Here is a 13,358-nt window from a genome sequence, read left to right on the forward strand (position 1 = left end):
CAGACTAGACTTAAGCTTCAACCGCTAAACATATCACAACAAAGCTGAATGTCGCATTTGCCCCTATATGTCGTACCATTGCGGCTAAATGTCGCAACAGCCGCTTAGTGTCGCACGATTTTCTTGTGCCGTTAAATGACGCAACACTACTGTTAAATCTCGCAAGATGTATATTCATGATAAAATTATGTTACCTTGTGGTATTCAATTACAATAAACATCGAGTAAATATTTGTATAAACATTGTATTTAAGAACTTTTGGACATAAAGGAATGTCCCGATCCGTCTGCAGGCTCAAGATGAAAAATGCTTTTTAAAGTGGATTGGTCTACAATTTGCACATTTTCAACAAATATTTCAAATATTGATAAAAACATCAGAAACGTTTCATTTGGATATTCCTTGAAAAAATTGTTTATCTAGTTCTACCCACAGGAATAAAACACTTTGATCTGATATTATCCCCTAGTCCCTGTTACAACCCCAAAAGATATTATTTAAAGTCAATTTCCACACTACAATAATATGACACTATTACACAATTTTCATTATACCTCTATGGTATTAGTTATACAATGGTAGCAACTCCTGCGCCCTTCCAGTGCTTTGGTTCTGCTCAAGTCATAACTCAGCCAAGTCTCTATATAATTTTAAAAACTTGGCATCAATCAATAGAGCACACATATATGTTCCATAATAAGGACGGGATTTTCGTTGGTGAGTATAATCGATTGTTTAGGTTTTACAGGTGCGATGGTATTTCAAACGCAACATTGTCTCCTTTTAGCGATTCAGCCGTAGAAATGTCTATGCTTACTTAATCAGATCTTTTCAAATTTCATGTTACTGGCTGTTAATATGGAATATATCTTCTACTCAATTATCTTGTAGAAGAAATGATTACCTTATTTCACGATAAAAGATATTTGTACATGTATAGGCAATTTAATCATGCATTCAGTTAATTAATTGAAAAACATTGGATTCATATTTCAAAACAAAATGTTAAATAGGTATTAACACTACAAAAAGAATATATAAGGTTGTGTTGTTGTTGTTGTTGCTGTTTTCACTTGTTTTTGGGTTTATTTTTTGTGTGTGTCTTTCTCTCTCTCTTTTTTCCCTTTTTTCAAGTACATTATGAATTTTTAACGTATTATTCAACCACTAGTTTTCAGCAAGAGACAAAATAACGTTTTATTTTCGTATCACAAATAATGCACATTTATAATTTTCAAAAGCTAATACGAAATTGTAAGCAAAAGTTGCCCTTCAGACAACAGTTTTTCTATTCTACTCTATGAATGAGTGCGCCAGTGAAGGAACTCATTGGCGGGTTCCATATCTGAGAAGTACTGGCGCTTCCACTGATGCACTTAACCCACACCATCTGTCCAGTTGTTACTTTAGTGATGGCACTAATTGAACCACATTCGACGATGGCATTGTCATATTTGTACGACTGGGCAATATAGGTTCCATCAAGGACGATAGCATAGGTAATCACCTGACCACTGTTGTTACAAATGTGTACGGCAAAATGGTAAAGTCCTGATACAGGTGCCTTGAATTTCCCTACCACGTTATCATACGCATTCCCTTCGTTCAGCCGGATGTGTTGCCATATCATTATTTGATTTGTTTCCGGAGAGGTGTCCAGTACCTGATACGCATTAAAGGCAATTATCGGCAGATCAACTTTACCTGAAAATATATTAATATGAAAATATCATCTGATGAACATTTTTGTTCATGCAAAGGCCCCGTACCATCACAAATAAAACAAACCAATTAAAAATAGCGATAAAAATTATAAAATAGTGTATTAACATGTGTGTTGTTAAAATGAATATATGAAACATTTACAATAACTTCCCAAACTTTACGAATAAACAAATTGCAAAAACTGTATCCATGTATAACTATTTCCTTTTGCTGAACATCTAACGACTCCCCTTTTTTCGTGTAGATATACCTGTCCTGTAATGTTTTGTTAATTGTTCTAATGTTTTGTTAATTGTTCTATTATTGGATTTTTAAGCATTCCAAGTTGTATTGTTATAAAATAGAGAAAAAAAGAATCCCTAAAGAAAACACAACTATCGTCGACGTCCCCTAGAACCGGCTTAAGCAGAATTAAACATATAACATTTCGAATTTTGAAACATCCACAGATGTATACATATGACGGTTATCATGGAACCTTCAATGCGACACGTTAAAAGCGGCATATTGTCCCAAAGTAAAAAATGCGTGTATCCTAGGGCGAAACTAAATAAAATGGAATTTTGAAACGGGATCAGATTATGAAGCCTGCATATCACAGATAAGCTGTCATAAAGACACAATTAAAAACATAACCTAATGGTAATTAAACAGTATTCAGGTAAGGAATACTGGGAACCCCCCGACTAGAAACTCTAGTATTGTGTAAGGGAGTCAAAAATACTGTTTTGTTTACCTTTCGATAATTTTATGACAAATAATTTTAGATTCAGCAAAACTGTCTGCAGGTTGTAAGCATTTAACATGCCCTAAAACTTTTACATGTTTGCACTGTTTAAAGAAGAAAACAAATGTATGCTTCTGAGGCATAAGTGTGCATTACAATGAATTCTAAAATACTAACTCTATTTCTATGTTTTTAATTAAGCAATATTGTAATAATCAACCATAGGTCTTTTCAATTATAATTTGAAACGTGTTTTGTCCGAGATAATGTTGTAATTCATGAACATTTCTATATATTTGCTTAACATAAATGTCTATGCTTTATTAACAGTTAAATAAAGAAATGTAAAAGAAATATTTTAGAGATGAACCTTCTTTGCTGTTAACAACATTTCTAAATTCAATTGAAATCACTCACCCTCCAGTAATTCATATTCTGCAGTTTTATTTTCCAAGATATTTGTTTGATCATTTATGAAAATGTTAACTTCTGTCTTAGCTTGTTTCAAGTCGTTTTCCATTCTTTCCATTTTCTTTTCAATATGAATCATCTTTTCAAGAAGCTTGGCATGGTACTCGAATGTGTCGACTTGTTTATCCCCATATGCTAGTGCTGCTACACATAAAAGTCCAAACAAATTCGCACCTAACATAGTCTCTTGTTGATGTTCATAAGTCGATTTATACAATTCAAATAACTTACTTACAATATGAACACATATGAATTATAATAGAATTGTATTTCTTCATTTTGATTGGTTAAAATAAATGATTGTTTTCTTTTTTATCAACAAAGTAGTTGTCAGCAGATGTCGTTGTTATGTTTAAATGATGGTGTTCTGTTTAAAACTTTTAAACCCAATCAAGTTTCTGAATTCATCATGCAGGAAAAATGACAAAGCAGGAAAAAATATTTATGAAGGCACTTGTTTCAATGGATCCACACGTGTTATGTTTTCCTTCTTTCAGTATTACATGCGTGTACATATAACAAGTGTTCTAGATTAAATTAAATGCTATATCTCAATCTGAGACAGGACAGGTTGTTGTTTTTTTTTTCAAGATAACTATACTGAGTGTGCATGCACTTGATAACAGAGAAATTTTGTTTACTAATTTAAACAAAGAATTGGCATATTTGGCATCAAAACTTGAAGAAATGTATTGAACACACGACAGTTTACATTTGATTTCAATATGATTATTATCAGAACTTTGTTTACGTGTAGACTGGCGACATTCGAACAATAAATTTTGCAGAATTTTGCTCTTTGTAAATGTGTTACTTTTGCTTCTTGAATTTTTGAATGGATCAACATTCAAAAGTTACATCAGTTCCATACAGGCTCGAACAAATACATGTATATGTGTCGTTTATAATAATTCAAAAGTTAAAATGATTTAAACTATTTGTACTGTTAGTCATTGAAGAGCACGATTTGGTAAACCAATAGTATCGTAAATATGTTGATTTTTATCTGTTTTATTAATGAATATATGGTAAGCATACATTTCCTGCGCCAAGCACATGGCATGAGTCCCAGATTCACAATATTTATTAGGGATTATGTTTGACACCTATTATCAGGAATTACATTTCTAATGCAGTGCAGATTAGTCATTTTAAATTTGTTAGAATATCTATCAAGATGGTTTGCATAAGTTAATAGTTTCTGCTTTAATACATAAGTATGAATCAATTTATGTCACAGGTGCCCCTCCTCGGTTTTATATGATATTTTTCCTCAAACCCAAATGGACTACTTGACATCTTGTACTTGAAAATAAAATCATATCTACAAACGTGAAGTATTGTCAAATGAAAATAAAACAGCACGTCTTCTGAAGCAATTTACCATTCACGCGTTTAACCATTTAAAACATTGGCCTACGTTTGTTACTTCATTGCAGTTATCATTTAAGCAAGAACTATTTGATAATAATGTGTGGGAAAACAAAATTGGTCGTTTTGGTAATAGTTCAAATCGCAATGAACGGGCTATGTTCTGCCGAGGGGGAAAACTTGACGTATATAGCTCAGGTATTAGACAAGGTGGTTCGACTAGAGGTGAAGGTTAAGGAGTTAGAGAAGGATATGAAGAAAACAAATGCTGATACTAAAGATGTCTTGGAAAATGTGAACAATGTGTTGGATAACAAAACAGCAGAGCTTGAGCTCTTACAAGGTATTTTACATATAATTTTATCTGAATAAGGCCATCCAACGACAGGCTTTATTTGATATTTAGATAGTTTATGTCTGGATTGTAACTAGATTTTTAATGACAAGGAAAATATAGAAATAATAAGAATGAGGAGATACAATGTGTACTGCATGTAGGCGAATTCACGTTTTCATTCATTATTCAATTTGAAGGAACATGGACTCATTTGATATATCAATATAAAATCTAAAACCTAAGAATAGATATAAGTTTATGTTGGCGCAACTTTATGTTATAACAAACCTGAGTTTTTGTAGCAATTTGTTCTTTTCACACGAGCTATATATGCAGCTTTCATTTATTATTACAGACAGAGATTATACACCAATCATTGCGTTTAACGCATACAGTCCAGTCGATATGAGTTTGGATACAAGCCAGATCCTAATACTTCAAACTGTCCGGCTGAATGAAGGTAACGGATATGATAACGTTCTGGGCGTGTTTACTGCTCCTGTAACCGGGCTCTATTTCTTTGTAGCACATATTTGCAACTACGCAGGACGAGGTATTCACTACGATATCATGCTTGAACACAATACAATAGCTAAAAGTACACAATTCAACAACGTACAATATGACTGTAGCTCAACAAGCGCCGTCACAATGGTCACAAAAGGTCAAAGGGCATATGTCAAGTGTACAAGTGGAAACACCAGTCCGCAATTATATGACGATACACACAGACAAACGTCGTTTTCCGGATTCCTTTTGCAAAGGAAATTTTCCTGAAATTAACTTTAGGAAGACATTCGTAGAAATTTAGCCGTAGATCTACATTATTTTTCGCTTACTTTATACATTATACATAAAAGATATAGAGGATATTTGTTTGTTTGTGTGTAAGATGAAATAAAATTACATCTTACACAACAAACAGACAAATTTTCTTTTTATTTTATGCTTTAAAACAAGTTAAAACGAAATTTCCATAATTTTAACGTTAATATTAAAATCTGTTTCCCCCATTGAGAGCCCCATTTAGAGGGAATTTCTCATTAAAAACAAGAAGTCTTGAGCTGAAAAATAAGTCCGCCAATGGAGGTTAAATGAATGTGATATTTATTCATTTTATTAAAAAATATGAATGATCGCTTGTTTTAATAATAAAAACAAACAATTCTTGTAGGAGAAAAAGTCCAACCATCCATCCATATTTCTGTTACTTACTGCGAATTTATATTAGACCTGGCTTTGTAAAATGTAAACGGCAGCCATTTTTTAAAGTCGTGTATGTCATGGGAGGAAAATAATTGTGTAAGATACAGAAGGATATAATTTGGATTTGTTAGTCATACACCTTTTTAAAAGAAAGAAAACTTATTTGAGGATTGTAACAGACTAAAAAATAAGTGTTGACAGAAGTGAAAACATTCAGAAAAGGAGCTAGGAAAATGGAAAACTTGGAAGCTTGCTAAGGCATTGTAAGGAACGCTGGGTTGATTTACTTATTTTACGAGTGATAGCTGTCAATGCTTTTCAATTTTTCATAAAGCATACGGCAGTTATTGCTCGTAGGATACTTTAATATGCCCAAATGTCATCAAGAGCAGTTTTGCATGGGGAAGGAATGTATTTTTCAGACTGTAAAAACGAAACAAAAAAATTTAGAGACGAAATTTTGTGATTGGAATTTGAAGGAATAGAAGTAAGTTTTCTCTCTTTATTTTACTTTTGACAATTATGTTATTTATCTATTTCAGCTTTGCTATTTTTTTAACAGCCTGATATTGTCAGAATTGTCAGTAAAAATAGAATTGAGGTACCACATGGGGAAAATCTTAAAAAAGTAGTTTCGTCATTGAAAAAAGTGAAATTATATTTTGATAATTTTCACTGTGAAATTATCAAATATAATTTTCACGGATAAATCAGTAATCCACTGAAAAGCATAAAATAAACAACGTTCTTCTTTTACTTAGACAATGTTAATATTACTGTATGAACATGGTGTGCTTTTGAATATTTCATTATTGCTCTTGTTGACGTAGTTATTCATATATTTCTGTAATTTCATAAATGTTCATATTTTCAGTTCATAAGACTATGACTGTAAATAATGTAAGAAATAAAGACAACACATTCTACTAGTTTCTACTTTAGTACGTCTTCATGAGAAATGAAAATCTACAACATACAAAATGACGTAACGTCCGTTCAGGCGGTAACGTCTACTATTTACCTTACGTAAATATAAATCAAAATGATACTATATATAGGTTTTAGATTTTTTTATTACATTCTCATTTTTGATTATGTGATGATCATGAAATATTTTGGTATCAAAATAAAGTTTAATATCATCAAACGATAAGTGTGTAATGTCTTGTATCAAAGAAAAAAAGCGATAATATCCAGAGATACTATCATTCGGAACACCTTTCCGACTATTTATAATATTTCAAGAGGCAGGGAAAATTATCGAACATTGGTCCTGGTGATACTTATAAATAATTCATATATCGTGATTTAAAGGTATTGAAATACTTTGATATGACTTTTATTATGTAATCATTTGTTGTTTGTGGTTAGAAAATGAGCTGTACATAGATCTATTTCTCTGCGGTGATTTTCCTCTGGGAATGTTTGATAGACACTTTTATAGGACATGTTTGAAATTGTCAATGATTACACCGTCCGTAAAAAATAAATTGTTGGAATTACGCGGACTATCAATTGTTGTTCATTTTGATGAATATTAACCATATACCTCAAGCAAATATAATTTGCTATCAGATTTTTCATTAAAAGTATTGAAGAAACTATTATTTTCTTCAACGTTTGTCATATATTTTCGAATTGCTGAGCAACAGGTTTACTCCTTGTCTAAAGTTTTCGGAATATTTTGCCTTGCAATGTGCTCTTGGCTAATCCCAATCAAACTGTTCACTGTGCCCTGATAAAGATTGAAAGTATTTATAACTTATAAATGATGTAAACAAAATAAGAACGTTAAAGTAACGCGGACTTTTATCGAAAATGCCGAAGAAAGGAATGTTTATTTTCTAAATTGTTGATAAAGATCGCCGACAGATCACCGATCTCTCTTATTCATTTCAGTATAAGACATCTGGGGAAAAATCCCTCCTTTTGGTTTGTAAGCGTATTTTAATAAGCAAGCGTGTGGTATCCACTTTTTTTCTTTATCTTCAACATTGCATCAATCATTCAACCTCTCCTCCCCGCCCGCACCCCTAGCTGACCTACGGGTCTGATTAAAAATGAACAGCAAATTTTATATAAATGGCATTGTGTCATCGAAATATAAAAAGCAAAGTAACGAAAATGCAAATGTAATCCAAATAATAGTAAGATATATTTCTTTCACATTTTGAGCAACTTTTCAATTAATGATTTATAGACAGTATCATCAGAATAGAAAAGGATTTGGCCAGCCAAAATTATTTATATCTACATTGCGGGTTAGACCAATGGACATTTACATTTCAGAGTGACGGGCTAAAGTGAAGAATAATCCAAGTTTAATATTATTTAGGGAAATAAAAGAAATATATGAATTGTCACAATATCTGCTTAGAATGCCATCACATTCGTTAGATGTGAGTACGGTTGACATACAAATAAAGACAAAATAGATTGTGTGAATTATGCGAACAAAGAACTGTAGAAGATAAATATCATTTTGTCATGGAATGTAGATTTTGTAGTACATTATCATGATTACGTATTAGGTATATTCCGAGGTATTTCCGGATTATGGTAAAATTTGTTTGTTTAAACTGAGTAATTCATTGCTATATAAAATTTCAGTGTTTATAAAACATGCTTTTCGTAAACGACGAGAATATTTAAATGTCGCGTGGAGGATGAACTACACATGTGGGGAGAGCACTATCGGTAACACTTTTGTAAAAAAGTGACATATCAACTTTTGTAACACTCTTAGATTGTGTAACTTGTATATAATTCTGTTATATAACTATGTCATTGTTGTCACAAATGTATTTATGAATTGGTTGATGTTGATGTGCTGTATATGTATATGCATATATATAAGACTAAGAAATATAAATTTTCTATTCTGCTCAGTATAGAAATACCAAAACAACTGAGCGCGAACTTAATAAAGTTAACACTGAAGGGCACACGCAAGGTTTTTTCATATCTTATTTCATAGGCTTATGTTTTCAAATAGGCATCTTGCGCAATAAGGTTCAAAGTTCAATGCATGTACAAAGGCAGGTAAAGCATTTTTACACAACTCAAGCAACTTTTTTAATGTTTCAAAACAGTTTTAAAATGTACTTCGATCCGACGGTTAAAACAAAATGTCTTTAAAGATTTTTTTATTTTTATTTATGTCAAAGTTTTGGTCTGAATTTAGATACAGGAAAATTCGTAAGAACATTTCAACACCTTGTATTACAAGGACAATTATCAAGTATCCACTTCAAGTAAGGTTACACTGTTAACATTTTCCTGCTCTTTGTCCTTTTGGAGGACCACATGTGCATGTTTTGTTGTTATCATTATCATTATTTTCATTATTACTACATACAATTTGTCGCAGTAGCAGCTTTTTACGATGTACTATTTAAAAACAAAGTAAGCGAAAAACTCTTGTGTTTAATTATATAATTATGGCTTATCTGCATTAAAAACAAGTACAGTAACAATAATTCAGCAGACAGGAACAAACTCCTCCTTCTGTGAATTTGCATTGATTATATGAATTAAACGTTTATTAAATGTTATCAAGCTTTTATAAACTTCAATATTAAAGCGTTCATAAACTAACGCTTTTAATACATTTTTAAAAAAGGTTTATATAAAGAAAAAAAAGATCTTTGGTACATCATACACATTTTTTTTATCTCCAAACATGTTTAACATGAATACAATGTACCCTGATTGTAGCAAGAAAAGGTTCAAGCTCCCAAAAAAGCTACGGTGATCGGAAATAACAGAATCTTGTACTAGCAACGCAATGAGCACATGTATTAGGCTCGCAAAACAAAGTACACTGAATTCGTCTATCCTCTGTGAAAAGGTTTTAGTGTGATGATTTCAATACATTCAATCAATTCATTTTATTGTCTGTGCATTTGGTCGAGTGTCCATGTGTACCGCAATTATTTGCAACAAAATTATTTTAATGTCATTTTGGTTTATTTATGAATAAGAGCACCAATGAAGGAGCTTCTTCCGTGACTTTCCCACAGCAGAACATTGGTACTTCCGCTTGTACATTTCACCCATACTTTCTGTCCGGTCTCTACACGGGCGAACGTGCTCATGGAGCCGCAATCGTAGTTGTTATTGTCGAATTTGTACGTCGTCGCTATGTAGGTATTTTCAAGAACTATGGCATACTGGAAATACCGACCACTGTAGTTACATGCATGTACTGCAAAGTAGTAGAGACCAGAGACAGGCGCCTTGAACGTACCGAGAACTGTGTCATATCCTTTTCCTTCATTCAAACGAGTGTATCTCCATACCATAATCTCGTTGGTATCTGGACTCGTATCGACTGGCTGGTATGCATCGAAAGCAACCAAGGGTAGTTCTACTCTTTCTGAAATATTTTTTTAAACTACATGTATAATTAATTTGTGATAAAATCATGAATTTATAAAAACATCAATATCAAAATAACGTGAACATAACAAAAGAAATCCAAAATTAACGCTAAAATGTATGATTATTTTAGTCCCTGTTATTTATGATCAATTCAAGTAATGGAAAGTGCAAGTTACCGTCCACGCTCCCTAGCACCGGCTTAAGCAAAATTATAAGCAATACATGTAAAAAAAGCTGCTAAACAATTAAACATGCTCAAAAGAATAGGTCACAGGTTTCATCCTTCTGTTATATGCCACAATATTGTTTTTACGACTGAGTTTGAATAGACATAATTACTGATACAAATATTTGACAGCATTAGGTTTATTTAATTATTTTGAGTTTGAGTTTGAGTGTTCCAGCTATAGAAATGGAAAAAGACGTTAGGTGTCCCTGAGTAGAACCACCGGTCTTCGTAAGCTAGCTGGATAGCTTGCTCACCCGACAAATTCCAAATTCCCTGACGGGATTCAAACCTACAGTGGTCACGGGAAAGTGATCCGAAGTCAGCGGTACTAACAATCGACCACGGAGGCCATTGCTCGCTAACATGCAGTTGTCAATTTATTGTTTCTGTACTTCAAAGTTAATGTAGATTCAGATAAACAATGGTATATTCATAAGCATAATACCCCAGAAGTATGGTAACGTTAGAAGCTTTATACGTTAGGATACAATATTTTAGCATCTATCAAAAAGCGAGATTAATTTTCAATATTTTCTTGTAACACATTTAATAAAAGCTGTGTTTTACATATAACAAGCATTATGATATTCTTCATGATGATCATATGACAAAAAATGTTACAAAAGGATGCGCGTTTCGTATATAAAAAAAGATTATCTTGTACCTCATATGCTTTCAAACTAAACTTATATGTTTTATTCTTAAATCAAAAGTCTCATCTCCTAATAGCTCCAGTTCGGCGGTTTTATTGTCTAGTATACCAGCCTGGTTCTTTGTGAAAGTGCTGATATTTGTCTCTGTTTGTTTCAATTCCTCTTCCATTCGTTCCATCTTCATTTCCATATTAATCATCCTGCTGAGAAGTTTAGCATGGTAAGCGAATCTGTCGGGCTGGTCATCGCCTGATGTTACTGTTAATATAGCTGAGCTAACCAGTCCAAATATAAGCAAAACTTTCAATCTCCACATTACAGAACCTTTGTCACTTTTGTCGCAGTGATATTGTACTATCAGCACAATAAACTTTCTGTATAATTCATAATGTCAGTATTGTTCATTGTATAATAGCTTTTAGATATAGAGTGTCTAAACTGGCATCTCCAACTTAATTGGTCAGTATAACAAATAAACATCATCCCCCTTTTTACTTTTAACCAATCAGAGTGAAATTATTTATTACTCGTAATGCACTTACTTTCCTTGATTAGTAAAATATTTGATGTTTTAAGTGGCACTTATAATGCTTATACCATAAAACAATTGTTGTTAAGCTAGTGTTTCTAGTTGAATACTTTACTGCATTTTAATTAAAAAGTACTTATTGAAATTACGCGTTCAAGTTAAACTAGCATTCAGTTAACAAGTTTGATTATAATGCATTTATATGTTTTCCCCGAGATTGTACCAACAGCAATGTAACAACATTCAAATTAAATGGATGCTGCCATGCCTCATAATCGTAATACTATATAGATTTTAACCGTTCATACAGAGGAAGCAAAACTGACATTTAAAAAGATATTAAGATTAAGCTAGCCTAGGTCATCGTTTATTCCAGGACTAAAGCTAAGAATACAGATATTGGTTGCAATTTTTACACTGCCAGTGCTTTGTTTTATAATTAGACAGGTGCTCGATCTCTTCTTTAATCAATCATTCAAACATATTAATAGACAACAATAAAATACATTGTAAGAACCTGATGTTATATATTTGCCTTCTACACCGTAGGGAACGTGTTACAGTATCGCGTTTTTCGGTTACAGTATAGAATTTTCAAGATGGAGGATTATTTATAGGAAGAGAGGTAGGTGATTTTTATTCAGGTCCATACTACTAGTAGTTTAGTTTCTAAAAGATGTTTTTGTGCTTTGCTTGTAAGGAACAGAATCCGGTATCTAGTCATATGATTCTTCAGACCCTGCACCGCAGATTTATCTCTGTATTGTCTCATAAATGTGTAGATTTGACGGTTTAAAAATTTGAATCGAGAGACCAACGCATTTTTCTCCCATTCCGACATTATTTAAGCATGCCTAGATAAAGTAAATCTACAAAACGTTAGTCCTTTGTGTTTAGAAACGTTTATAAAAGTAAATGACCAGTTGAACCTATTTTCTTGTTGGTAAAATGCGTTTTAAAAAATAAACAATGTTACAGTATAGAGCGAGGTGAATTTTGCTGGGTTACAGCATAGACCTAGCGACTTTGATCCAATTTTGTTACAGTTTATACCCAGATTTCGGTTACAGTTTAGATACTTGCCAAATTTCAATCAAAGTTCGTGTATCAATTTTTGTTATGAAATAACTCATACCTTTCTATTTAATACATTCTTGAAAGGTTGCATTACTTTTTTTCTTCAGCAGAAAAAGTTATAGTTTGCTATTTTTCTTACTTTAAGTTTCAGATTGAGATTTTTGCAGAATAAGTAATGTCCTAAGTAAGGACTGTTTTCCATACAACAACAGTAACTTTCATCGGATTGTATTGAGAGAAGAAAGATTATTGCTTGATTTCATTTTTACACATTATAGAAATGCCTATTAGTAATTAAATAGAGAAAAAAGAATCCTTAACAGAAGTCCAACACGGACAACATGAAAATGTTGCATGCTCAGTTTGATTAAACCAGTTCATGGACGGTAGTGCATAACTGCAAGCTACCGTCCACGCCTCCTAGCACCGGCTTCAGCAGAATTCACATTAAACATGAACTGGTACACTTTTGATTTTTTAACATCTGTGGATGTGTTCATATGGCGGTTATCATGGAACCTTCAATGTAACACATTATTGCCATTCTATGAAAAGCGGCATATTACCCCCAGGTTAAAAATTGCGTGTGCCCTAACCGAGGAATACAATGAGTGAAACGCAATAAAATGAAATTTTGAGAGGGATCGGT

At 32.5% G+C, this 13,358-nt stretch overlaps 3 protein-coding genes across 3 annotated transcripts; 1 reads left to right on the plus strand and 2 right to left on the minus strand.

Moving 5' to 3' along the window:
• Positions 1 to 225: 225 nt before the first annotated feature.
• Positions 226 to 3,343, minus strand: LOC132714542 (heavy metal-binding protein HIP-like). The gene is made up of 2 exons (XM_060697435.1): positions 2,871 to 3,343; positions 226 to 1,705 (listed from the first exon to the last, which is right to left on the minus strand). The coding sequence occupies exons 1-2, from the start codon at positions 3,103 to 3,105 to the stop codon at positions 1,290 to 1,292; spliced, it is 651 nt and encodes a 216-aa protein (XP_060553418.1). The 5' UTR covers positions 3,106 to 3,343; the 3' UTR covers positions 226 to 1,289.
• A 941-nt stretch (positions 3,344 to 4,284) lies between these two features.
• LOC132714543 (complement C1q-like protein 4) lies at positions 4,285 to 5,333 on the plus strand (the record flags this gene model as incomplete). Its single annotated transcript, XM_060697436.1, is given in 2 exon segments — positions 4,285 to 4,638; positions 4,988 to 5,333. Coding segments are annotated over 2 exon segments (590 nt in total), but the record flags the coding sequence as incomplete, so codon positions are not given.
• A 3,644-nt stretch (positions 5,334 to 8,977) lies between these two features.
• Positions 8,978 to 11,419, minus strand: LOC132714541 (collagen alpha-2(VIII) chain-like). Its single transcript, XM_060697434.1, has 2 exons — positions 11,212 to 11,419; positions 8,978 to 10,228 (listed from the first exon to the last, which is right to left on the minus strand). The coding sequence occupies exons 1-2, from the start codon at positions 11,417 to 11,419 to the stop codon at positions 9,807 to 9,809; spliced, it is 630 nt and encodes a 209-aa protein (XP_060553417.1). The 3' UTR covers positions 8,978 to 9,806.
• Between the last annotated feature and the right edge of the window lie 1,939 nt (positions 11,420 to 13,358).

This window comes from Ruditapes philippinarum, unplaced genomic scaffold (genome assembly GCF_026571515.1).
Source record: "Ruditapes philippinarum isolate M1 unplaced genomic scaffold, ASM2657151v2 ctg20230_1_1_1_1, whole genome shotgun sequence".
Lineage (NCBI taxonomy): Eukaryota > Metazoa > Mollusca > Bivalvia > Venerida > Veneridae > Ruditapes > Ruditapes philippinarum.

Excerpts from the sequence above, each read along its gene's own strand:
- LOC132714541 (XM_060697434.1), bottom strand. The coding sequence starts at position 11,419 with ATGTGGAGATTGAAAGTTTTGCTTATATTTGGACTGGTTAGCTCAGCT. Across the intron at positions 10,229-11,211 it reads TTTCACAAAGAACCAGGCTG|AAAATATTTCAGAAAGAGTA; the intron begins GTATACTAGACA and ends ATGTAGTTTAAA.
- LOC132714542 (XM_060697435.1), bottom strand. The coding sequence starts at position 3,105 with ATGTTAGGTGCGAATTTGTTTGGACTTTTATGTGTAGCAGCACTAGCA. Across the intron at positions 1,706-2,870 it reads AGAATATGAATTACTGGAGG|GTAAAGTTGATCTGCCGATA; the intron begins GTGAGTGATTTC and ends ATATATTTTCAG.